The 27,097-nt window shown below is 48.7% G+C and overlaps 2 protein-coding genes and 2 long non-coding RNA genes across 9 annotated transcripts in view; 1 reads left to right on the top strand and 3 right to left on the bottom strand.

Moving 5' to 3' along the window:
• Positions 1 to 2,888, bottom strand: part of LOC130515851 (MAM domain-containing glycosylphosphatidylinositol anchor protein 2-like) — a 106,064-nt gene extending 103,176 nt beyond the window's left edge. For all 4 annotated transcript variants that reach the window (XM_057016388.1, XM_057016390.1, XM_057016387.1 and 1 more), the window contains exon 1: positions 2,604 to 2,888. In XM_057016388.1, the coding sequence (XP_056872368.1) occupies positions 2,604 to 2,676 (73 nt within the window). In that variant the 5' untranslated portion in view covers positions 2,677 to 2,888. The remainder of the gene's footprint in view (positions 1 to 2,603) is intronic.
• Positions 2,829 to 27,097, top strand: part of LOC130515852 (uncharacterized) — a 68,551-nt gene continuing 44,282 nt past the window's right edge. For all 3 annotated transcript variants that reach the window (XM_057016392.1, XM_057016394.1, XM_057016391.1), the window contains exon 1: positions 2,829 to 3,480. In XM_057016392.1, the coding sequence (XP_056872372.1) occupies positions 2,829 to 3,480 (652 nt within the window). The remainder of the gene's footprint in view (positions 3,481 to 27,097) is intronic.
• Positions 10,627 to 17,010, bottom strand: LOC130515856 (uncharacterized). Its single transcript, XR_008947285.1, has 3 exons — positions 16,258 to 17,010; positions 13,968 to 14,132; positions 10,627 to 13,112 (listed from the first exon to the last, which is right to left on the bottom strand). It is a non-coding gene; the product is annotated as an uncharacterized LOC130515856 (long non-coding RNA).
• On the bottom strand, positions 21,348 to 23,115 carry LOC130515857 (uncharacterized). The gene is made up of 3 exons (XR_008947286.1): positions 22,978 to 23,115; positions 22,432 to 22,465; positions 21,348 to 21,923 (listed from the first exon to the last, which is right to left on the bottom strand). It is a non-coding gene; the product is annotated as an uncharacterized LOC130515857 (long non-coding RNA).

Genomic DNA, 27,097 nt, shown 5'->3' with positions numbered 1-27,097 from the left:
ACTTGGCCCAAAGAGAACTGACATTCTGTATGATTAAGTTGCCGTCAGAAGCCCCGCCCAGGGATGCGCCGTAATTCCCAACGTGAATCCTACGCCATGCTGCTGCAGGAATTCCTCTGTACCGAGATAAGCTGCGATATCCTCATCGGTTTAATTGAAGTCCGTGCTGCAGACATCCGCCCACTGCTGCGGCCCCCGGGGGAATCGGAGGGAAAGACGGGCAGACGGAGGGGAAAGACAGGTAGGGAGATGGGACGGGAGAGACGAGGTAGAGCCGTCCGCGGTCTCATTACGGTGGGAAATGTAGGGTCCCGATCCAAAGGAATGATGAAGGACTCTGTGGAGGAGGCCTCTGAGCACCAACAAAGACGGCTTTAGTTTCACTGGCAGAATGCATTTGCATAGCTTAGAAGCCAAAGCGTCTGAACCGGGGCTCATGAAAAGAAAGCCCGGCAATTGGTTGGACTTTAATGCAAACGAGAGGGAGCAAGAGACAGAAATGACACAGAGGGGGAGAAATCAGAGGAGGAGGGGAGAAAAAAGCAGCAGGGACTGTTTTCCCTCTCCAGGGCTGTCATGCAAAGCGACGTGACGCCTGTCAGCCCCGCAGAGGTGCAGCACGGCCCACTTTGATGCAATCAGAACTTCCTTCAGGTGGGACGCCTCCAGAAAAGTTACGTCCCAGGATGCATCTCTTTTCAACTGCGGAGGGAGGAGGGGCTTGTTCCGCCGGGGAGGCAGCAACCGGTGGGCAGAGTGGTCCCTCTCAGTGAGGGCCTGGAGTCACGGAGGGACGACTCAGCGTCATCAATCCTCTCTAATGACTCTGGCAGCACCACTTAACACACGACTGTGTAATTTCTTCATTACTACATTATGATTCCACCATTTACTCAAGAGCGCCGATGAACATCGACGGGAGGAGATGAAACTGGCGGATGGACTCCGGGGCTCCGTTCCTCTGCCCACTCCTCACACCACGAAGCATTTGAAGTAACGCCAAGGAACTTTGGAGCTGTACCCGCCTCCTTTGAATGGATGCTGCGCACGCCGCCACCTGCTGACGCCCTTCAGACACAAACCTAGCTACTTTCATTTGAGCCCTGCAGATAAGGGATGGGTTTTTTTTGTTAGTTTCAACACGAATCTCACAATTGAAGAGGAAATGACACACGAGCGCGCCTGTGCGCTTCTTCACTTCAGCTCTTACCCCGTTGCCATGGCAGAACACGCAGCGGCGGCGATAAAACGCGACAGATGCACTTTGAGAAGTGGGTGCAGTGGTGGAGGAAGCAGGCGGGGAGCGTGCAACACACAGGACGCTTAAACCCTCAAACAGATTCCTCTGCTGCATCTCCTAATCTCATCTGCTGCTGCTGTAGGCCTGCTTCTCCACACACACGCACACACACACACACACACACACACCTCAGTGGCAACTCATCAAGCAATATGGGATGTGATCCCCACTAATGAGCGTGCATCTTCATCTGCACGCACTAACACAGTCGGCCTGCTCGCACCAAAACCCGCCGCCGCTTTGATCTGGCGTTCCCCTCATCACTCCTGATGGTTAGCGTCACGCCTGTCTCCCCCGCGCGTCTCGCCGAGGCCAATTTACCAGATTAGGATATCGACGGTGATTTCTGGAGACGCTGGCGCCCGATGAGAAGACGCGCCCGCGGGGCCTCGGTGCAGGAAGCGTCCACGTCCAAAGACTGCAAACCCCAGTGAGCGGAGGGTTGGAGGCGTGAGCGGGAAGGGCGGATCACACGGAGCGTTCCTGGATGTGCGGCAGGTGCTGGCGACTGATGTGTGCACGTGCACCACATGAGCCGTCACGCCACAACTGCCTCGACACGCCGTGATTTATCATCTCTTTCTCGCTTCTCCCGCTCTGGCGAAGGAACAGATACGACCCTGGAAGATCATTGGACAGGTGCAGCACCGTGACTGCTCCTGTCATGCCTTCTCCTTGCGTCGTCGCCGCCGCCGCCGCCGCAGGCCTCTGAAGGACGCCATCTCCTCTCCGAGCTCCACCTCGCATTCCCGCCGCACAGCCTCGGCTTTGGTTGGAGCTGCCGTGGCAGCCCTAAGGTCAGGGCAGGGGCAGGGGTCGAGCACACCGTTAGTGCACATCGATCATATCTGGACGGCGCCTCACCTGAGACGCCATCGGCGCCACTGGTTGCACGAGGAAGAGATAGAAAAATGTGCAAGCAGAGTGTGTGAGGGAGGGACAGAGAGAGAGAGAGATCAGATAGATGGAGATAAGGAGGAGGTTGGCAGTGGCACACGACAACAGTGCACGGCTGTGAACGGCTACATCCAAACACGCATTTGTCTTCATCATAATCAGCAAATCAAAACGTCTGAGACGCGTCGTCATAAATCGCGACCCATAAATCAGTATAATCTGGTCTGTGCTGGACCCACTGAGGCTCCCACAGACATGACGTCCAGACCCTTCATGTGAGCTGGTGTTGCGGAGGGTCTTGGGTGCGCGCGCGCGCGCGCGCGATCACTGGACTGTGATTCTGAACAGATTACAAGTGGCCATCGTCTGCACAAGGTCACGATCACATCCGCGTCCCCGCACTCACCGTACACTCCTTGGCAACGCACGCCCTCCGCGACCAGCGTCAGCAGCCCCCAAACACAGATAATTAGATCCATCTTTTCACGTTAGTCTCAGCATATCCAGCTCTCGGCGGAAGGAGATCTTTCGCGAGTGCGCCAGGGGTTGGACAGACGCGGCTCCGCTTCGATGTGCGCGTCTGTGCTCTCGGCGGCGGCTCTGAAGGTATTTATGCCACGCTGGGGCGGTGATGGATGTAATGTCCACTGCGTGCCATCTAGCGCGGGAGGATGCGGGGAAGGAAGCGGGGCGCAGGGGGGAGTGGGCTGCAGAGAGCCCGGCCTTAGCACATAGCAGCCTCCTCTCGGCTCCAGGTAGGCGCGTCTTGGCGTCACGGTGCGAACCTGGACTTCAGCGAAGACCCCGGAGGAGGCGGACGGACGGGACGCGCTCAGGCTGTCGACCACGGGCAGGAGGGCGAGGACGTGCGGACATAGTTCCTCATTTCCAGCTGTGGTTCACCGGCCGCTCTGCAGCTGCTGCGCGGACGAGAGAGCCATCACCACCGCTTCACACTCTTACTTCCTCTCCCTCTTCACCTTCAGGGCTGAAAAAAAAAAAAACCCCAAGCCGGCTATTTTCAGGAGCTTGCGCGTACTCTCACATCACCGGGTCAAACGATCGACGACGCGGCGGTCCCGGTCCCGGTCCCGGGCTCTCCAAAGCGCTCCACAGCGGGGTTCACCGTCGACCGTCACCGGCGTTGCGGAGACCACTTTTTCCGATGACGACGGGAGCTGGAGGTGCGGGGCCGAGCATCCAGTTCAGCACCAGTCACGTTGCGCATATACGTGCGACGGAGACCGAGTGGCACCGCAACCGGTCTGTGGCTACGTCAAGAGGTGCGTGGCTTCCAGCGCTCATCTGTATGGGAGGCTTCGCTCGGCGTCAGGGAAGGAAAGGCATGATAGGCGCAGCTGCTGAGAGAGAGAGAGAGAGGGAGAGGAGAGAGAGAGAGGTAGAGAGAGAGAGAGGAAGAGAGAGAGGTAGAGAGAGAGGTAGAGAGAGAGAGAGAAGAGAGAGGGAGACAGGGAGAGAGAGAGAGAGGTAGAGAGAGAGAGGAGAGAGAGAGAGGGAGAGAGAGGGAGAGAGAGAGAGAGGAAGAGAGAGAGGGAGGTAGAGAGAGGGAGAGAGAGGTACAGAGAGACAGGAAGAGAGAGAGGGAGGTAGAGAGAGAGAGACAGGGAGAGAGATAGGGAGAGAGAGATAGGGAGAGAGAGGTAGAGAGAGAGAGGAAGAGAGAGGGAGGGAGAGAGAGGGAGAGAGAGGTAGAGAGAGAGAGACAGGGAGAGAGAGAGAGAGGGAGGTAGAGAGAGAGAGGGGGGAGAGAAAGGAGCTCTGGAATCTAGAATACCGCATGTTTGCCCACGCGTCCTTTATCAGTTTGGCAGGATGAGATGTCTGTCATGTAGCATTCATCAGATACCGTCCATCAGATCTATCTCAAAGTCAGATGTCAACGTGATTTCATGCAGCTCGTTCAATTCTGTTTTTTCCCCCATAAATGCAACATAAACAGAGGAAGACTTGGGTCATGGTTAATAACTGTGCCTTCAGGTGGCCTGTAAGACATATCAGTCCCCAGCTGTAATGAATGGGGGGGTCTTGATTGGCAGCTGATGTTGGTAAATGGGGCAGCTGATAAGCCCGATCAGGATCAACACCAGCGCCACTAGACGACCCCACCTGTGTCCCCTGAGTCCTCCTGACACGTCTTCTATCATCAATTTGTAACAAAGTTGCTCCAAAAGAGCCTCAAATGAACTTCAGTGTGGTCCGAAGAGGCAGAATCAAACCTCCATCATTTCATGCGTTCACAGCAGATCATTAAAATCGTTGCACGTACGATGCTTAATCCTTGAACAAAACCAGGTTTTTATTTTGCTCAGCTGGTGTTCTTGAACATTTTGATAATCACCAGCAAAGTTTGGGGAAACGGATGCTACTACTCACTCTTAGATCCAGAGGGTTATTGTCAAGGCCACAAGCAGAAAGGCAAACATAAATCCAGCTACCTTACACGTATGTACAAGGATCTGTTTGACACGGCCTCTCTGACAGCACGCAGGATGTAAGTTAGTCTTTACCTGTTTCCTAGCAACACAATTTTATTCAGCACTTTTAATTGGCATAATATTTTTCCCGATTCAAAAGTACACACTATTCCTTTTGTCAGTGTCAAAAGATTCTGTTTTAATTAAATATCTAATTGTACAGAGTTGACTCATCACCGCCTCAGCCTGATCAAAGAGTCTTTAATCCCTTTAAATAAGATGCAGAAAGTTTGTTGAAATGATATTATTCTACCGTTTGTTCATAGAATTCAGTTGGTGTCAGCTGCGCCTTCGGGAGCGGTTTAGCGCCCTCTACAGGCCGAATAACATACGGGGGGTGATTGTGGGAGGGTCACCCTGGGTTTATGATCAGGCCATAATTTTGAACAGCACAAGCTCAGCGGTTCAAGATGGGCTAAAGACAACATCAACATAAGGGTTTTATCTCCAAATGAGTCTTTGTCGTCCAGCGCCGACTGACCCGAGCGGCCCCCGGCCGGCCCCGCGCCACACAGCTGGGGAGTAAAACCAATTTATTGAGAGTTAATAATCGATCCAGGCATCTCTAAATTGAATTCCAGACTCTAAATCACTGATCTCTTCCATTCATTTTATCCCTTTTTTAATCTCTGCACGAGTTTTATTTCAGGTTTAGAATTTCACTTTACATTTTTATTCTATTTTTTTTGCACTCTTTTTCTGTTTGCCTCCCTTTCACGATCCTCGCTTTAGCAGGCACAAAGAAGGGAATCTTATGAATCTATTCAACCTCGAGGGCCTTTGTCAGAATGAATTTTGGAGGGGAAAATATCCCTGGGAGCTTCTTGAGCCGTCAGACTTTGAACATGGACTGAATGCCCCCTCAAGTGTCCCACCTGCTTGTTACTGCCACTGTTGTCTTTATTACTGTACATTTGCATCAACCAGCCAATAAGGGCTCGCAAGGGAGATCAATGGGGGGTTGTCTCAGCTTTCTGCAGGATCGAAGACGAGCACTTTGAATCCAATATTGTTGAGAGTTACTACACTGCACAGGCGGAAATGTGTGTTAAGCGTGTGTGTGTGTGTGTGTGTGTGTGTATCCTCGCTGCTATTGTTTTTGCAGGTTGCATGAATTTCCCCTAAATACATGCAGTGATATAGTGCGTGAGGTGCTGGATGAGATATGAAAGGAGACAATCTGGCATTTGGGGAAGGCCCCGGTGGGCTCCGTCCTCAGCAGACCCAGTTCACTGTACAGGAGGAGGGGGTCGGCCGGGGAGGAGCGCGCGTCTGGCAGCGAGGGTGGGTGTTGCGGTGTTGTCACGACGGCAATATTGTGCTCCGTTGAGCAAATCTCAAATGGAACAACGTGCATTTTTCCATCTGGCTGCCCTAAAAGACACACCGCCGATGGCCACCTGTGGAGGCGGCTCCACCGCGGCTCTGAGAAACCATTCTCCTATTTGCCGTTTGGTCCGGTCTGGTCTGGTTAGTGACGCTTCATTTATATTGTCAGCATCAGTGTCTGAATGTGACATCTGAAGGGATCTGAACAAGACAGGTGTCACTTTTTCACAGGGAAACAGACACAGGCTGGAAAACCGGCACCAGCCTTTGGACTTTTGAAGGTTTCAGTAAAAGGGAGTCACCTTTGCCCCTGGGAAAACATTTATCCACGCTTTCAGGACACAGTTACAGATGCTGGTGACTCCTCTCCTTGGCCGTAGCTTGTGATGGGGGTGGGGTGGGGGGGGGAGGGTTCTGTTGAAGGAAGTGGTCTTTTAACACAGCCTAGCGTCAGATCTCGTGCTGAAGGACAGGCTTTGGCCCAACTATTAAAAAAACAGCATTTCTGACAGGCACAGTTCAAGCTTCCCTTTTACAAACGTTCCCTCAGACAACCAACACCCCCCCCCCCCTTTTTTTCCCCGGGTAGAGGCACTTTGACACACTCAGTATTCACAGCAGCGAGAGGCCCCGTCTGCAGTATTTACACACATAACTGGGGTGAAGAGAGGCAGATTTCTGTCAGGATCCGGGAAGCACAGGCCTTCATGGGGGTTCCTGTTTCTTTAAAACCCACAAACAGGATGAACCTGCGCTGAGGTCGGGTGCTGTAGCCAGCGTCCGACTGCATCAGCTATATCGCAGCGCATTATTGATCCCACTCGATTGAGTTAATTGCTGATCGCAGATGAAGACTGGAGCAAATCAAAGTGGTTTATCGTGCTCCTTCCTGCCAAAGCGGCTGTCTGTTTGTGCTCATGCTGCTATCTGATAATAAAAGTGACAACAGAAGCAAAAAAAATAAATAAACGAGGTGGAGCTAATCTGATAACATAATTAATTATCCTGACAGTCAGTAGATCAGCTGAATTTACACTGACATGCATCAAAAACAGCTAAATAAAAAGTCTTTACATTTCAGGGCAAATTAGCCGCACAATGAATGCAGCATTCTTGCCAATGGCGCCAACGGTATTGAGATCTCTACTTCACGGAGGCAAACAGGTGACGATGAGCCGCCTTTATTGGGTTTAAAAGGCGGGTTTGTGCTGGAAAGAATGTCATTATCCTCTGTGACGGAGGGAACGTGAAGGGTGTTTGTCTTCATGTCTGTGGAGGAATTCTGAAGGAAAAATCTCGCTCCGGGTTTATTTTTTTATTATTATTGTGGAAGGTGTTATATGTGAGGGACGTTGAAGTACAGCTGTGACACACGGCAGAGTGTTTATTTAAATCCTTGTTCAGTAAATTATACACAGATTCAACCTCTTGGAACCTGAAGGCCGCTGAAAATCAGTGTTTGTAGCCACGCAAATTTGGGTAATTAGATGTTTTGTGAGAGAGATGCCGCAACTGTGCAGATATTTTCCGAGGCTGTAGGAATAAAATAGCCTCTGGGCAACTCGCAGCATCTTCTGGAAGTCCTGAATGGCTGCTGGGCCACAGTTGAAGCAACAAAGTGTGGGTAAAGTGTTGTGTTTGGATGACGTCCACACCGCTGCCGCCCCACCCCCCCGGCGACAGAGATTCCGCCACAGATTCAGTCGCCACCCAAATGAAAAAAGGGCCACAATCACTTTAGGCTGAGTCGTGAGCAAACAAATCAATTATTTATGAACAATGAATATTGCATTTTGCTCTTGAAATGGTTGTTGATTTTGTTTCATCAGCCAGAAGAGAAAGATTTGATTTGGAGAGCCGGGTGTTCGCTCCCGGTGTGAGTTTATCCGACGTCAGCGGGCGGAGGAGGGCCGGCCGGGTCATTAAAAAAACCAGTTTTGAGCTGTTTTCCTTTCATCATTCCCCCTGACATGCAACGCATCGTGGCACATTTGTGTGTTCCTGATCTGATAAAAATCGCCTCCTTCCATTTTCGCTCCACATGGCGTTCTGACTCCACTTTAAAAAGTAATCGAGGAGTCAAACAAAGCTTGAAACAGGCGCCGTGTAGCGTTGGCTTTTCTATTTGCCACCATGGCTCAGATATGGGGCAATAAAGGCTCTGCCATCTGCTCACCCGCTTGTCCTTTAAATGGTCTTTCTGCTCGGAACATTTCTGCTCCAGCCCGAATGTATTTACTCTCACGCCGCCGCATTTTCAAACGGTCATTGCCAGAAAGAGCCACCAAAGGCAGCTCTGATAGAAATGAAGACAGCAAACAGCTCTTGTGATTTGATGTTTGGAGGCAAAGGTTCATTTTCCAATCCGTCCCTCCACCACGGAACATCAGCAGCCGGGCCCGTGCTCAGGTGCCGACACTAACTGCCGTGGCCGTGCACGTGAGCAGGTTTCCACTTCACTTAACCTGGAAGCGCCTGAACAGTTGGAGGAAAATTAGGCACGGAGAGGGGGAATATGTGTCGCCCGTGTTGCCCACCACTCCAGCTGGCGTGGGCAGGTTTGAATCTTGGACCACTGATTATCCAAATGAATCACGTTATGCTCAGCATGACGGAAGTAAACAAACATTCCTCCTACAAAAAAAAAAACAAAACAAAAAAACCCACTTTTTGAACCCTGAATCTTTATTCATGACAGCGTGTGCAGGGATATCCAATCCAACTTCATTTGGACGCCAGCAAAACCTGAGTGTTTTAGACTGTTTATTCTGTTTCAAAGTCCAAACAGGCCAAAATCATTTTGATGCCTATTTTACATCATTAATGACCCCCCCCCCCCCCACCGACTGCTCCCAGCTCTTTTCATTCAGGGGAGCAGTTCACATCGTTGGAAGGAGAGCTGGATATGCAGTGGTTCCATGTTTGGGATGGCTTCGAATAATCACAGACTGATCTCAAACAATCGTTCTTGGCTCTGGAGGACTGAAGGTCAGCGCAGAACGTTGGAACAGAGGCGGCTCAGAGTCGCTGCACCGTCACCACATCCATGTCCTCGCATTGATGCCGCCTCCTTTTGAAACTGATGGATACGTCACACATACTCCCGGACAAAGACGGGGGGAAAAAAATGCTTGATCTGCCTGAATGTGGGTTCAGCGAGAACATATTTTGCTTCTCTGGGCCTTTCATCAGTCAAGCATTGCTGTGAGAGCGGTGTGACAGCAGCAGCCAGAATATATCCAAGACGACGGAGCCCCGGGGGGATGATTTCTCTGCAATGTGTCAAGAAGTTTTGAGGCGAGATTCGGCCTCTCTCGTGGCAGGTGATGGATACCCATCCGGCCCGACTCTCTTCCCTTGTTACGCGGAAAGGCACGCCTCCATTTCTGCCGGTCTCAGCAGCCGAGCGAGCCTTTCACTCGGGTTTGGATCTCTTGGAACGCCGGTTTATCGGCCGCCCGCTCAGACGCAATAAACTTTAAACATCGCCTTAATTTGTGAGTCTTTGTATCCTGTGTTGCCTTTCGCTTAAGTGGGCTTTTGGGAGAGTCTGCTATCGAGCCCGCCGCCATCTCCACGCCTCAAATATTCATGATGTTGTAAGCTTCGTAGAACAGAGCGCCGGTTCAGGAGAGCTACTCAAACCTCAGGATGCAACATCCGCTCCCCGACATCAGAAAATCTAAATTTTTCACCAAAAGGAAACAACTGAGATGGGATCTGCGGTGGTGCACATCTGACAAAAACGCTCCGTTAATTTTTGATGGAGCATCGTCTTCTGCACTTCCAGCTTGTACAGTATTCCCGGTGTCCTCCGTCTGAAAGGTGTCCATGGCAGCCGGGGTGTAACTTTAACCGTAGCGGACGGGGTGAATGTGGGTAACGTTTCTTCACGTCCCCGTAGGTTTTGTGAGCTCAATCTGTGAATTATCACGCAGAGCTTATTACAAAAATAGATTTATTTCCTTCCACGCTGATGCATTCTGCATCCAGGACTAAGCTGCCATCTTGCTCGCATGACTTCATTTGATTTCCTGTCGTTGGCATGCAAATGAACCACACAGTTGTGCTGTAAATTAACGAAACCTGTGGGCGGATGAGAAGGTCGACGAATTCAAGCTTTTTTTGGGGGGGGCTCAGTAAGCGGGTGCTTATTTCCCATCAGAGTCCTTTCTGCCTCTGACACCATCGCTCAGCTTCTAAGACCATGGACGCCTCTCTTGTATGTTACAAAGAGCAGATGAAGCAACCACGGGATGAAAGGTTTAACGAGGCTGGATTCGTCAGGCTGACAACCTCCGCTGCTCCGTTTCGCCATATACTTCATTTTTGCGTGCACGTGAAGGCATTTGCAGCCTCTTTTATTAAAGGCGGGCGCGTTTCTCTGAAGTCAGCTCGGCGAGGGCATCGCTGTCAACGTGAGAGTGCGTCCCTGGAGAGCGCAGCCAAGCAGAACTTTGATACGTTGAGGGGGGGCTAATTATGGTGTGACGCCGGTTCAGTGCTGCCCTCAGCACCGCTGATCGAACGCTCGCCGCCCGGCTGGGGAAAAGGGCGGCTGAGTAAACCATCCCCCCGATCCACCTCCCGGCTGTCCGACTCCAACTTCCAGATGGACTTCATTAGAGAGCAGAGGCAGCAGGAAGCCACATACCTTGTCACCTAAATGTGTTCTACACCGACGCAGCTTTGTTGTTGTCACAAGTGTCTCTAAAACCGGCGTGGTGTCTGATCATTGAGCAATCCCCGATGGCAGAACGCGCAAAGGAGTCCGCGATTACTCATGTCCGCCGTCTGCATACAAATCCGCAGGACGCAGATTTACCATCCCAGTGAGCGGGTGAGAACGGTCCGACCTGGCAGCCAGCATCTTCTCCCTCCCCGTTTCCCCACCCCGCCGTCGCTCGCTCAGCCTCCCCAGCGATGATGGCGGGAGCTGTGTAGAAGCGACGGCGGCGGCAGCAGCGGGCCAGCTGGCGACCTGTTGGAAGAGCACACTGGGAGGGCAGCCAGCTTGAACTTTCAGAGGGCTGCCAGGCCCGCTGTAGCGCCGGACTCTCCCGGCGGGATACAATAACAGGACACACGCACGCAGCAGACAGCGACCTCTGCGTCTTTATTTATGGCGTTTCCAGTCTGCATCATAAAACTGTACTTAAAAGTTGAGGGTTTTTGGAACGGTGACTGTGTCTAAGCCATTTAGACTTGAATCATATGTCAGCTTCCAACAGCTTCCACTAGGTGGTAATCAAGAGTCCATCGAAGTCACTTGAGCCTTGTTAAGTTCTGCCATTATGTCACAAGATGATGGACAGGTTAACTGGTGATGGGCAATGTGGTGGTTAGCAGACACCCCAGTAGAGCCAACACTGTCTCTGCATGCCGATAAGTATGATTTAACCCCTGAAATCTGTCCATCAGTCTGTCTGCACGCGTCAGAGGATCCTTGAATTGTTGGAGGAGGCTCAGTGGTCGTTGCACGGGCAATCTATTTGCCAGATGCTATTGTTTACACTGTGGCCGTTTCATAACTCGCTGTGACAATTTCATTAAGAGGGTGGAAATAAGACCCTCGCTGAGAAAGAGCATATGGGGGATCGGGAAGGGCTGCGAAGTTAAGAAAGGGAAATGTGAAGGAATTACTGGGCGCCAGAGACTTTGCCTCTTTCATTTCCATCAGCTGTGCTTGGATCATGCTACCTTTTACTGCTGCTTCTGTAGGTAAATGAAAACGCACCAGGATGCTGCACGGAATCGCTGGAGACAGCGTTGATCTGCCAGCGAGGCGACCGATTTTCCCCATCTGCCTCACCGTGAATTCAAATTTTCACATTTAGAGACGCCAGACGCTATCAGACGTCTTCCATTCCGGGGATGCATTGTGCTGTCACCGTTAGCGGCTCTGCGCGGGGAGGAGAAGGACCACAGCGGCGCTGTACAGTAACATGGTTAATGGGGTTTCGGAGAAAGCAAGAGACATGAGGCGATAGCGCTCCCTGATCACATTAGTCACATATCGATCAAGGCCCAGTGCTCGGCAAAGGTGAACAGGCGAGCCACAATCCCGTTAGCAGCTCTTTGGGAAAAGCACTCAGGCAGATCTGAAGGTGTTTTTGATAAGAGTTCGCTATCGCTCTCCTTAACAAAAACACCCCATATCTGGAATTACATTTTTAGTGACCCATAAATGTGCACACCCACGTGTGCATTTAAAAATATACCCATAGTCCTGGGACGCACAAAGCACCGCAGATCAAATTTTGACAAATGCTTTTTAGAGGTGGAGAACAATGCAGCAACATCGTCTCCGGCTGATGTTACGGGAAACTAATTTCCATTTTTTGCAATGGGGCCCAGAAAGGTGGTGGTGGTGGTGGGGGGGAGTTGGAGGTGGTGGGGTGGGGGTGGAGGGGGCACTGGGGTCCTAATCAGATAGGATTAAAGAGGAGAATCTGCTGGAGCATAAAAGTTTCAGGAAGAGCTGGCGAGGGAGAAGTTTCCAGTGGGATAGAGTGGGGGGGGGGGGGGGGGGGGGCAGATATATGCACACTTTCAAGCCTTAGATGACATCACATCTGAGTCAAGGCCAGCCTCACTCCATCAAGTGCATACTTAGGGGACCTTGAGGGGCCTGGAAGGTAAGACATCAGCATTCCCATTATTACAATCACAATGAATGACAGATTCTTCAAATGCTTTAAAGGCATTATGTTGTTCGGTGACAGGAATCCAACATAATGTCAGCAGCCGTCACACAAACGGCTACATACAGTTCAGGGTGGGTATTTTCTCTAACAGCTCAGCTTCTAATGTCTTCAGCGACTATTGTCCGCGAATGTTGACAACACGGTTGAGAAATGAAAGACCAACAAAGGCAAAGGAGAAGAAAAGGAGGATTGTGGAGAAGAACCGGGGCTGGAGCTGATGGTGGGAGTAACATCCTCTGGTGAATGAATTGATCATCAATGTCAATGTGAAATACGCCTGTGCAAGGCCATCGAGTAAGATATTAAGCTGAAGAGTTGGATGGATGATGGCAAACTTGAGGGTAAATTATTTGTCTGGACCAGCAGAGATGGAGGATTGTGACACTTAAAAACAAAAAAAAGAGACAGAATTCAGAAATTAGTATGAAAATAGCGGCAGAACCAGTCATAACAATGTTTACTGTCTAGCTACCAACCAACTAATCAGATATCCTTCAAATTAAACCAGCACTGCTTTATCAGCTTAATCAGTCACCATTTTCTGACATGGCTCCGTTTTTGGCAAGTTCATCCAAGAGCAGAAGACCATCAGGAGAGAAAGAGGGTTTTTTTTATCCCTTCGCTTGAAAGGAAGAAAACATTTTTATGCTGAATAGAAGGAAAATACAATAATGTTTTCATGGGTGGATGCATCAGAGTAGACTCTTTAAACTAACATTTGCAGAAGACAAAAAAATAATAATAATAAAACACCGCCAACAGCAAAAGTCACTTTAAAGTTAATAATTCACACAAAATGAGCTGACCTCCTTCTAATAACGAGCCTTGCAAACTGAGAAGCAAATGGGAATAAAATTGACCCATTTCTTCTTCTCTTGGCTCATAATGTGCCCAAACAACAATCCAAATACTCCGCTTCATTTGGGCCCAACAGGTCCTTCCTACTGCAGAACTACGGCCGACAGTGCATCTGCCGGGCCGCCGCCTCCACGCTGGTGAGATCTAGAATGTCTCATTAGGTTAAATCATCAATGGAAACGATGTTAGGTGTGGATCGCAAACATATATAGTGCGTCCATGGTGACGGTTTTGATTAGATCGTTTCCAAGAACTGAGCAGTTCCTTGGACATTAGCGGACCGGCCTCTTGTCTGACCTCCTGCAGCTTTTCAAAGAACTCATCCCTCCACTTCATAGAGAGCGATGCACGGACCCTGGGGAATGTTCTCTGTGCAGGTACCTTGGGGATATTGATTGATGCTTCAGTGCAGCTGGTAAGATGTTGGCGCTTTGTGCAAGGAGGTGCCAGCCGCTGTGCAGAGGTGTGTGGGTGGGAGTGGAAGCTGAGCCAGGGACACCTGTGGATCAATATCTTTGCAAGGCTGGGTCAGTCACCAGCCAAATCCTGCAGGTCACATTGAAAAAGTACACATTAGCATGTATGTGTCTGCTCCTCTCCTCTTTCTGCCCCCTTTACCCCCGGCCTGGTCCTGCTCCAGGGTTCTTCCTGTTAAGGACAGCACTTGCTGCTACTGTTGCTACCTGGGTGGTCGGGCTCTGGGGCTTTGATTATAAGAGGCGCTATATACATGAAGCTGAACTGAAGTTGAATCAACTGAAGTTGATTTCCATGGATTCATAAATTAATCAACATTCTATAGAATGAGGGTGGATGCTAAGATGACGCCATCATTTGTCTCCGTCCTCCAGGGTTAAGCAATGTCACATGAAAAATTGAAGTGACTCGATATTTTTTGTCAAATATATATATATATATATGCTGCCTGAATAAAACAGTCCGATAAATTCCAAGCGCCACTAAATATGCAACATACACTTGTTCATTTTTGGTAAAAGAAAAGACGAAAGGCAGCTGTTGGTCATAGTTTAACTCTGAGTAGACAAACAGGAACGAAGCCATGGCGACTGTTGCGATGAATGCTCTATCCAAGTCAGCCGCTTCAGCCGTCATTCATCGCCATGTTTGCGAGGTCATCCGCGTCGCACACACGCTGCATGGTGCCACGTGGGTTCGAAGAGTGGTTCACCAGATGTGCACAGCCGAGGCTACTTCCTGTCTCAATGTTAACGGACATACGTCGTTCTCCCTCCATAATCCTTCTGTGATTAATTCGTTCGTAACTGGATGAATTTCTAGCATTAAATATGGAACTGAGGGCGTGAGCACATGATGTTTTCATAGGGAAGAGAGTGTATTTTGTTTTGGGGAGACAAAACAATAAAATAAAATAATATTTCACTTATTCTTTTAAAATAGTAAGTGCTGGTTTTTATTATAGGTTAATCATTTGCTTAAGTGCTGCATGTAGCACACTGAATAGAGTTTGAATGGAATCATTGTTGATTAAATCTGATCTGAATCCAGGGTTAGCGTTTCTATTTTTATGCCTTATGTTTAACCGTGCTGCACATGTTTGTTTCAGCAACCTTTCTGATGGCTGGTAATCAGGATCTGATTATTTCTCTTCAGCAGTTTCCATTTCAGGCTCGTTTCCACTGACAAAACGTGTTTTCTCTCTTTTTGTTGTATAACTGGTGTCTGAAAAGAGGAGCAAATGGTCAAACCAGCCGAGAGGGAGGGTATGGAGAAGGCTATTAGTGCAGTGTTGTGCATCTCCTGCTCCCTGATACTGGTTCAGCTGCAGAGCAGAAGACTGGCGCAGATATTCAGTCCTCCACACACACGCAGGCGGATATGTGAAGAAAATCAACCATTTTAATGGTGTTGAATTTAAAACTGCCAAGTTTGGACTGCAAAACTGCAAACAAAGATGACAAATGCTGCCTCAATTACTACGATTTATATGCTCTCTGCATGGTGTTTTATTTAATTTGCAAACACTTTTTACAAATTAAATTTACTTCCATTGATGCGAATTTCATGCACTTTTGAGGTAAAATGATAATAATCTTGATTTTCTGTATCTTTTATTCTTACTAATCCAGCTTGTATTAATGATCTGGTTTTTTATGGTATTGTTTGTCTGTCAGGACAGATTAGTTTTTAGCTGGGATCCAATCCAACATTTAATTGAATTTCAGGATTTGTTTGTTTATGACAATAGCAACATTATTCTCGTTATCAATAGATTTCTAAACTACTAATTAATACTCCAATGGGGATAATCCAACACTTACTCAAACACAATGATTATGCAAATTGGGAGCTAAATACAATAATATTCAACACAGCTTGATGAGTCCAGTAGAATTAGATAAACAGATAAACACGTGAGAAAAATTCAGAAAAATTTCAGTTTGCTGACAGATCCTCCATGTTGAGGACAAAGCAGATGCACTGGTTGATGATGTCAACTTTAGGCTCCGCCTTTCCAGGAAGTAATGAAACCAAGTATCACTCCACATGCGTGCACATCTACCACAGGAAGGATTCTGCTCTGGTTATTCTGAAACACACCTCCCAGATCTCCTTCTGTGTGAAGTTGTAAGGAGAGAGACTATCACGTGACAATCTATCAATGGCGGGTAAACAAGGAGAGATGACTTACAAATGTACGTATTGTCCGCTGTTTGTTTCACATTTCATACTAAAGCGTCAAATTCTTTCACTTTAGCCGTAAATGACGCCGTGGTCCGAATACTAACTTTAAATTGAGTGCGCTACGTAGTTCACTCAGTCCATGTCCCCCATGTAGTGAGTAGTGAATAGGGAACGAGTGTGTGGTTTCGGAAACAGCCGATGAGTTTGGGTGAGGTCCAGGAAGTGGTGCTTCAGGCTCCGCCCTTTCAGGAAGCAAAGCAGCAGGAAGAGGAAGTTATTATGATCAACAAAGCAAAATGAAATTGCCTTTTGGCTCATATACAATTGAGTTAGTGCAATGTCACAGACGTGCAAAGATTCACCCTGTGGCAGATGACACCATTATTTTCTTGCGAGCTTAAACGATCCACATGGAACAAGACTCCCACTCACTTCTCACAACAGTCTCTCTGACTGGAACAGTGCTTCTGCCTGCAGCCAGCGGCAAAACAGCCCCTTCCACTTTTATAACAGTCAGCTTGCACAGGGAGGAGAATCAAGCCTTATTTTACAGGGTGACGACACACAATTGAGACTTAAACTACACATTTCACTCCAAAGCCACTGCAAATCTTTGGGCATCAGCTCTGTGTCGAGGCCCCCTCTCGGGGAGGGGAGGGGGGGTTTTAGGTCCATTGACCGGTACTTTTTGTGCAGTGGCAGCAGCAATATAATGAGTGCTGAAGATTGCTGATTCTCCTAAAATGCACCCCTCACAGGAAATCACCAAAACTCTGGCTGCTCATTATCCACATGGATGGATAGAAAATTATCAACGTTGATATGAGCTGTAGGTGCGTTATGGACGCACGCGTACACACTCTCATATGCACCTAGAAGTTACTCCTCTTCCCACTCTTTCCCATCTTATGCATTTCCAGCCTGACTGAGCTCAGCGCATTCCCCCACAGAGCTTTTCTCCCAACTCACCGAGTGCTTGGGCAAACACTGCGTACCGAGCCAATTAAAACTCCTGCAGCGTGGGGGAGGAGGTAAGGCAGCGTAGGATGGATGGATGGATGGATGGATGGATGGATGGATGGATGGTGGATGGATGGATGGTGGATGGATGGATGGATGGATGGATGGATGGATGGTGGATGGATGGTGGATGGATGATGGATGGTGGATGGATGGATGGGTGGATGGGTGGTGGATGGATGGATGGATGGATGGATGGATGGATGGTGGATGTATGGATGTATGGATGGTGGATGGATGGATGGATGGATGATGGATGGATGGATGGATGGATGGATGGATGGATGGATGGATGGTGGATGGATGGATGGATGGGGCAGAACGACCCATCTGGGCAATGACCAACTGTCCTTTCGTCTCATTTCTACCCACCCCCTTCTCCTTTTTATTTCCTTTTTTTGGGCTACATCTTGGTGTTGATTCCCCATCACTCCCCCGATGCCCCCAGGAGCAATTAATTGCACCTCTTGCACTCTCTGCTCTCCTCCCATGTCATGGGATGCCAATTGCGGTGGGGGACTCACTTTAAGCAATCGATAGCTGGAGTTGCTAAACAGACCGGCGCGGGGCTGACTGCTGCCGTGGCGTCTGCGGTCAATGCGAGGGGATTTTCTCGACAGGCCCCCCCGCTGAGAATGCATTTTAAAAGCCAGTGTGGCGGCGGCCTTTTCGCGGAATACCCCTCTCATCGCTGTTGACGGTAACCAAAGTTGGCAGGCGCGGGCTAGTAAAGCCCAACTCAAAGCTACGCCGACCAACGTTAATAAACTAACATTATTTTCACTCAGGAGTTGTTTGTTGAGACATAAATAGGAACAGTCAAGGATGACGACTTGACATTTAGGCAAGATTATGTCATCATTCCACATCCCGTGACGCCGATGCTCTTTTGCAGGAGTGCAGCGTCCCGTCGTCCCGCCGTCGCCGCCTTCAGACATATTTGTTCGTGCAGAAGCGCCGCCGCTGAAGGCGCTAACACGCATTTACCGGGGCCCGTTCCATTTAGTCTCTGTCTCAGCAGAACTCCAAATGCTTCGGGACTCCCCCTGGCACATCTGTGAGAGCGAGCGGTGGTTTTGGAGTGAAAAAGACACTGCGTGTCGTAAAAGAGCTGTCGCAAATGATCCACTAATATGATTACAGCATCGTGCCCCTGAGCGCCGAATGGCAAAGAAGGAAGAGGAGCTGTTTAAGCTTTGAGGAAGACAAACCAACCAATTAGAGCGGGGTGAGAGCAGACGTCTTTCAGCGCTGAGTGACTTACTTAGATCATTAGTTGCTCTAAAAAGCCGACAAAATGAAAACTGATCACGGGAGGGGTGGGGCGGCGCTCCTGCACCCCCACTTAGTGCAGTCCTGCCGCACAGGCTGACATCATCAGCGGCTAATTATGCTTTAGGCTCCTCATCAGTTTCACATCAAATCAAGTAGAAAATGAATATTTCTGAGTCATTATTTTCTGAAGAATATTTAACTTTATAAGGGTGACACAAGCAGCCGCTGCTCCATAATTGACTCCTTCTGGCCTCATTTTGATACATTTAAGCTGGGGTCGTTGCATTGGACCCTCTCGTTTGACCAAAGCTGCTTTCCTTTAATACAATCCATTTCTATGTTTTTAGCCTTTGCGTGAATATCTGTTGGTCCTCGGACAATGACGGAGGAGCATATTCCTCTGGCTGATATTCCACACTCTTCCCTACCTCCTTTGGGAGGTGAATTGTGTCCAAAGCAGGATTTCCCTCGTTTCCCATTATTTAAACCGTGGACTCAGACAGACCGACAGCACAGCTGTGTGAGTCCACGTGTGATTCCTGGCTGTGTCCTGTTAATTAGATAATGCTTCACTTCTGTTGGCATCTCACACTTGATGAACACTGTCCTGGGAGATTACCTCTCCAGAGCAGCAGACAGGCAGGATCACTTACTAAAATTAATGGCTCTATAATTTGATTTTCTTGGGATTGCGACGCCAATGTGACTCCAGCGGAGGGGAACAGTCTGAATCACAGCCCCGCTGCCTGGTGACATTAGCTAATCACATCTGCATGCTAAAGAGCCGGCCGGGCCACTAGGAAGCATGAGGCTCCACAATGGATGCGAAACAGGAATACCTCTCACCGTAAACTGATCCGGAGAGAGAATGGTGGGAACGTTCGGCGCCAGAAATGCTAGCAGCGCCGGTCAGACAGCACAGATCAAACGGGTTCAGCTCCATGTGGGTGTGGGTCAAAAGAAGCCTCATATAAATGACCGAGCAAACTCTAGAGCACTGACAGAAATCTCAAAAAAGAGGAAATGGACAAAAGCAAAAGAGTAAAAATAACTGAAGACACAGGAGACCACAGGAGACCGGACACAAGAGGTCTGAATCAAAAGAAAGAGACAACAAACTAGAACTGTTAGAGCAAATAACAAACAGGAATGAATAATTTAGGAAGGCGCCGCACCTCTGCAGACCCTCTCAGATATACGGCTCAGGGTTAAATAGACTTGTGAAAAATAACCCAAAGACTTAAAATCTGCTAAAAACAGTGAAATCATGAAAACTACCCAAAATAAAAACTAAAAAAATGACCGTAATATATGGTCTATACTGGTACAACTGGACCCAGGATTTGATTAAATGACTGTAAATTAATGTTTATATATATATATATATTTTTTTTTAATTTATTTTATTTTTTCCCTTTTAGGCAATTTTAAAAATATTAAAACCTTCAAGGTTGTTTTTTCAAGCTTAGCACAATGAGAGTATAATGAGTAATGAGAGCGTGTGTGTGTGTGTGTGTGTGTGTGTGTGTGTTGTTCCAGGCCTGAATACTGGATGTGGTTGAGCTCAGTAGAACTTGCTAGCCAGTTTTTAAGCCTCCGGCTATTTGTCATGTCTATCAAATTATTCTCTCTATCCCATTTGTGATCTGAGATGTTGTGGAGACAGTTAATTATTTGGAAAATGTTTTTTCATAAAATAACTGCCCTTGCACATTAATTACCCTTAAAAAGTACAACAGAAGCTATGCAGAAAGTAGAAAAGTGAGCTGAACTACAACTCTTGTCTGAGGAGCTGTTTGGTGCATCTTTCTGTTAAGGGGTGCACTCAAACTGTCCCAGACCATTTTCCTGGTACAAAATCTCTGTAAGATCTCTCTAAAAAAGATCTATAACAAGTCAAGCTGGGATCGCTGCCCCCCCAACTAAGAGAACTCTGGATTGTCAAAACAGAGCCCCAAAACCTTGAGAGTATCACTAATGCAACAACATTTGTGGGACATTTTGCAGCGTCACCTGCCCCCTCTGCTGTAGTGGTGCTCTCCTGAAAACAATAACAGCATCACGTTGCTAATAAAAGTTGTAACGGCAGGTTCCCACCCACCCAAGCCCCGGTGGTACGTAATTAAACTGTCTCGGGGAATCCTGGACCTAATGAGCGTCTCGCACGTCAAGTAAACTGGAGACAGCTGAAGCGTTGCGGCCTATACCCAATCTATTCACACGGGTATTTCTGTCAGAACCCAAGTTTGGCAATTTACTTGCAAATAATTTGGCTTCTCCAAAGCTGCATTCGTGTCTTTGCGTGTGAGTGATAGCCGGGCTGCTGCTGACTGACGCTGACTGACAGCCAATCAGGAAGGCACCTCCGCCTGTCCAGGAAGTCCCATCTGTGCTGACAGTGCAAATTCGATCAACCGTGCAGGCTTGATTTGCACGCCGCCCTCGAATCGATCAGGGGCGCAAGATGTTGACGCATCAACACCTGAGCGGACTTGGCCCAAACAACGTTTGTCTGTTATGTAACAACGCCACGTCTCGTGTAAACAGTTCAGGGGGGCCGGTGTAACTAGAACCTGCTGAAAGCATAGCCCCAGTGGGGACACCACACCTTTTATGGTAGACTACAAAGAGAGGACAAAATATCTCAGAAACAGGCCCAGCTATACGCAACAACGTCTTCAGGTGAAAGCACAAAACTTCACTTCCGTTTGGACTGTCCATTTAAGCTAGAATGCCTGAAAACCGAATGTTGAAAACACGAAATAAAGGATTTTCAGTGTTGTCGGACATGCGAATAACAAAACATCCGTTCAGAGTCCGCAGCTGTCTGTGGAAGCAGCTTCACCTCCACTTAAAAACGTTAAATCGCTGCTTTTCTTTGTACACTTGTCTGACTCGCTACCGCCGCCTACTGGTCTGGAATGTGCACTGCAGCACGTTGTTGGTCACTGTGCACGGACATCGTTTTCAGCAAAGGTTTTACAGCAAATTCTGTAGTTGTAAATGGGGCCAGAGAGACAAAAAGGGGCCATTTTTATTTTTGAATGTTTGTGAATATTTCTGGCCTAGAGAATCTTTTGGGAACAGTTTGAATGCAGAGATCAAAAGGTCCCGTAGGCAGCAAAGTCTTATCTGTCAGTGGCAAAGTCAACACCAATCAGAAAAGTGACGCCGTTATCGAAGGGACCCGTATCAGTCTGATCAGCCCCCACATCCTGGGAGTCGCTCTGTTTTTTGGGTAGCGCTGGTGACACATTCTCCCTCTTCGCCGGTGCACATTTGATCCCTGCATACTTCCTGAGGCATGAAAACAGTCCTGGCATTTGGAGAAAAGTCAGCTCGGAGTGGCGTGCCGCTCTTTGTGGGGGTTTCTTAATACTGCAGATTCAGAGAGGAGGAGGAGAGGGGAAGATTCTACACATTCAGGTATAAAAACATCAGGCTTAGCATGCAGCTAATCAGCACGTAGCATGTTATTCTGGGGCTCCTTCAGACTAAACACACCCACATCGACTCCTAATACAAACAGTTCAGCAGTAGAAACACAAACGCTACTCCATCGTCCTTTGTCAATCAAGGAGCTAAAGTCACATCGTTTAATCAATATACTCATGCTCATCTCATGCTCCAACTATTATCTTATAGACTTAAATCCAATAAGCATTTCACTTGATTCAGACACTCTTATGGATTAAGCTAATTCTTCTAAAGCTTCATTCACATGTCTAATGCACGCAGGACATAATTTGGTCTCTATAGACAGACATTAGCCGCTAGAATCATGCAGCATCTGGTAGCTAGGAGGCCCAGCTTAAGAATTAAATGAACATTGATTTAAAATCACACTCTGTTTCATCAGGTCAGCGTATTGAATCTCTAAATTTACCTCCCCCATTCTTCTTCAGGTGTCGCTTCCACTCCTGTAGAAAAAGAAGAGACAAGAAGGTCGATCACGACTGATCTGACGGATTCAAAACATGTCAGGGGCGCATTTCTATACTTTAGTTTGTGGTTTTGACACTGCCAGATGGCAGTTGCCACGGAAACTCAAACCCTTAATGTCAGAGACTTTTCTCAGAAAGAACATTAGAACATTACAACACTATATAGAAGCTGCAGCCGGAGCCTCTGGGAGAATTGGCCTGTCCAGAACGCATTACTAAATCATCTCACTTAAACAAGTCTGATGAATATCTCTCCAATGTGTGAGTGAAGAAGAGGGTTTCTATTAAGCTGCTCAGAAAACAACGTGGGCAGGGGCTAGATTAAAAATTGAAAAGGAAAAAAAAAAGAGGAGCGGAGCTCAGGTCTCATCTGCGTCTCCGTCCCTCTCTATACTCGGAGGTGTGCTGTTCAATCAGCCTCCATTAGTAAATTAGATGTTATCTTCCCCGACTGGATCGATGAATTATCACATAACAAGATGTCGCACCTTGATTTGCATTACTGGTCCTGACGGCAGGCAACAAACTTATTATTTCTGAAGGACCCACCACTGCCGGGGCGACGACGGTACCGCGTTACCTACACGTGCTGGGAGGGGCGCGGCTGTGGGCTGAATGGGAGGACTGGTTGGTGGGACCTGCTAGCATTAGCTGTAAACCTGTGAAGAGAAGTTTTAAACCTCATAGAAGAGCTGGGGAATGAAAACTGAAAGGACTCCTAAGGAAGTGTAGAAGATGCTGAAGGACCAACAGTCCTGGCTGGTCAGACGCCCCTCCCCCACACGCCGTTAGCCTGGGCCGGTCCTTCAAGGTGTGGTGGAAATGCAATAAAACAAAACAGATTCCCAGAAGTTTTTAGACCCAGTTGAATAAATTCCCAGCAAAGCAGATTAAAGATAAGAGTTCTCCTGTTTCAGCTACCTTCTTCTAACTTTGGTACCGAGGGTCACTATGACCTCACCAACCGAACGGATGAAGAGTACGACCCGACAACTCGACCCTTCAGATTAAACTTTGGCAATTATTTTAATGGTCTCCCCCAGTAAACAGGCTAATTTCAGTAAAGATGAGTTGGAGAGTTGGGAGCTTGTGCGTGTGTTTTCTTCATCCCTTTCGAGGTCACAGGGAGGATGTTGGAGCCTCTCCCAGCTACAGACGGGTAAAGGTAGCTACACGGCTGGATGAGCCACCAGCTCGCTGCAGGGCCAATGCGAGTATGTGGCGGTTCAGTTCCTTCCTCAAGGGTACCTCGGCAATGCTCTGGTGTTGAACACCTCCGCCTCTCAGTCCGGCCCCCTACGGCTGGAGCTGCTGCCGGCCCAAAGCTAAAGCTCGGAAAACAACACGGAGACCAAAGGAGGCAGCGGTGCTCCCCCCCCCCCCCCCATGAGCCCTCACAAGGCTTTACACGATTGTAAACAGTTGTTCACATTAAGGCCACGTTTATGGCGTGCCACTAACGACAGGCGACCGCGTTTGCTTCCCATCTGTGCACCGGAGCACCGGAGCTGCGGCGAGACTTCCAAACCGTAAGTGCTGATCAGCAGGGAGATCCGCCGCCGCCGATGGACACGGCGAGCTCAGGCAGGGCGGGAACAAGCAGGGCGGCGGGGAGACTGAAGAGGAGAGGCGGCTTCAAAGGTACGTGGGAGTAGCAGAAGGAAATGAGGAGTGCTCCGAGTGAGAGAGAGAAAAGAAAACCTGTGAGCAAAAGGAATAAAGCGTCCGTCCTCATAAAGTCAGGGAGTGGACGAAGGACACGGAAGACGGGGAGAGAAAGCGATGGGATCTGGAGGGAGGGGATGAAAAATGGAACATAAGGCTAAAGTAGAGGAGGAGAGTGAAGAATGTGGCACTGGATGGCTGAGTAAAGGGAGCTCTGGTCCCCATAAAGTCGCATTACTGCAGGCTCATAACGCAGGAAGGCTGCAGCCTCCACAGATATGAGCGGCGGCTTTGGCACATGAATAATTCAGGTGGCGAGAAGGACGCAGGGATCCACAGATACTGTGGCGCTCGGATGAGCCTTTCCGCCGGCCTCGGGAGACACGGCGCCGCAGGAGAAAGCACCGGTTAATCCACATCACCGCCAAGATCTGACCTTACAAACCAGTGGCACCACGGCTGTTGGAAGCCTCCACATCCTGGGGAGGGAAATTTACACCCTGCATTATCTGCAGGCCTCATTAGGGGAGGGCGGAATGTGCTGGTGCTGTACAAGAGGTTTGTTAGCATGGAAAGGCACGCAGTCCCTCTGCGGATCGGGAGCCTGCGCTAATCTGGCCAGGAGAGAGTTAAAGTTTCTTTGCATGCATCCAGCAGCAGCAGCTCGGCTAATGGGAAGCAGGCTGCGGAGGAACCTGGCCGATAGGGATTAGATGGAGAAGTGATCACAGGGAAGACTTCATCAAAAATGCTGAGGCACCAGGCAGCTCATTACTACTGTAGCAGCACAGCCCGAGCCCAGTGGTCCCGCTCTGCTCCCTGCATCACACACACAGGCATGTTAGCTACACAGGGCTGACACACACACACACACACACACACACACACACACACACACACGGCACAAGCCTCCAACACAATTAGCCCCATTGTTCAGGCAAACATGCCCTTGTAAGCCTTTGTTACAGGCCGCACTTGTCCCGTTCATTATGTCTGCGCCGACAACACATGTGCAGACGCTCACTGAGAGACGATAAAAGAAGCACGACACGGCAGCGAGCAGGCTTCAAACGTGCACGGTTTATATCCACCGTTATTACGCCGCGAATCCATAGAAAAGCAAAAATTCATTTTCGGGCTAAAGCGTCAGGCCCCTGTGAGGGCGGCTAAGGCGATTATTGTTTAGGTGCAGCGGCGGGTCGGGAGCGCGCGGGAAGGTGGTGAAACTAAGTGGATCAAGACAAATGCGAAATACAACAGGATCCATCAGAGGGACTAGCTGGACCCCGAAGTCCCACGTCTGAATCACACAGACGGTGCGGTATTTGCCTTGGAATACACAAACTGGTTAGCAGCGCGTGCTAAAGCGGGCCCGCGTCCCTCGCCGTTCTTCAAGCTACGACACGCATAAGTCACTGTTGCACAGGGGTGTTTTTTCCATGACAGGTCGGAATTTACATCACCAACGGTGCTTCGAACGGTTCCAGAAGAGCCGAGTACCGTCCATGCTAATGCTAAAGCGGGAAAAAAGCCAAAACAACACATAGCACCGGTTGTTGTGATGTAACTACTAAGTATGGTGCTTCAACATAAACACCCTAGTTCCAAAAGTGACGTGATGTAAAGGAAGCCGTGATTAACAGCGCCACAGAGGCAGCACAGGTTGACAACATCCGGTTTCCATAGAGACCTTTTGACCAAGCAGGATGGGACGGAAAACGTCCTGTACGCTCCTCCGTCACCCATTTAAAGTGCCAAAAAGAACAAATATGTTAGTTTCTATTATCCGCACAGCCCGTAAACAGACAGCAAACATTAGCTGCTGCTAACGGCGACAATGTGGCGCAACAGCTTGCGGGCATAAACTGATCACAGCCTGCAAAATGCCAGAACCAGCCTGAAAAGTCAGACGCAAATCACAAAGATAAAGACAGATGGCCGAAACAAGTGAGGGAAAACGGCAGCAGAAACTTTCCCCACGACAACAGCACGCTCCAGAGTTCACACGTCTCGCCAGTCAATATGTGGAACCGAAGTAACCGACGCAAAAAAGCGCACGTGACCCGCTGGCGGAAGATCCGCCGCCATCTGCCAGGCAGGGACGAACAGACGATGATATTTCAGGAGGAAAACGCAGATTTGTCAGCTGTCCTGGATCCAAAAACGGCTTCAGGTGGCGGTCTGGCAGGTTCCGTTCTGCCGCACGTTACGTATAAAAACACACGTTTACCTCTTTGTTCTGCGGCAGACTGCGATTTAATCACGTTAACTATAGTGGAGCTGGCGCGCATAACGAGATACTGACAGTACGTGTCGGTCTAATTAGAAGCTGGGTTTGGAAAACATACCTGTCAGGAAGCTGATGGGCTTAATGCCGGGGTGAATGAGAGGCGGTGATAAGAGAAGACGCTTCTTCTCTCTGCCTTCCTGCCATTATGGCCATAATTGCTATAAATTGTATTTTTGCTATGCATTTAGACGCGTCCCCGGCCTGATGAATGTACAGTGGAAATGAAAGTGACAGGCTAAATGCGCACAGAGAGGCTTTGCTTTATTTTGGAAGAATTTGTGGGAGTTTCCATCAGTTAATGCAAGACAATTGAACAACGGTGTTAAAAATAATAACCAGCCATGCTTATTCCTGTCCTGTTGTGTGTTTATTCATCTGAGGGCTTTGCTTTGCATTACTTTGCATAATATCTCGGGCGACTTTAGGGCCTTTTACCTGGGCTCCTAATAGAATTCCCTTCACGAAACCCAATTGTGAACATTTCATTTTGTTTAGGGGGATCTATTTTATTCATCTTTTCTCTCGGTCTGGACAGAACTTCACACTCTCTGGGTGTGATTTACCTTGTGATGTAAGACCACCGACAGCCAGTTCTTGTCTCCAAAAGTCCAGCATCCAGAAACAAGTGCTGATTTTTCAAGTCGCTGCATCAG

The sequence above is a fragment of the Takifugu flavidus genome, chromosome 19, assembly GCF_003711565.1.
Source record: "Takifugu flavidus isolate HTHZ2018 chromosome 19, ASM371156v2, whole genome shotgun sequence".
In the NCBI taxonomy this organism is placed as follows: Eukaryota; Metazoa; Chordata; class Actinopteri; order Tetraodontiformes; family Tetraodontidae; genus Takifugu; species Takifugu flavidus.
Note: the sequence above shows the minus strand (reverse complement) of the source record. Positions and strands in the feature narration are given on the sequence as shown.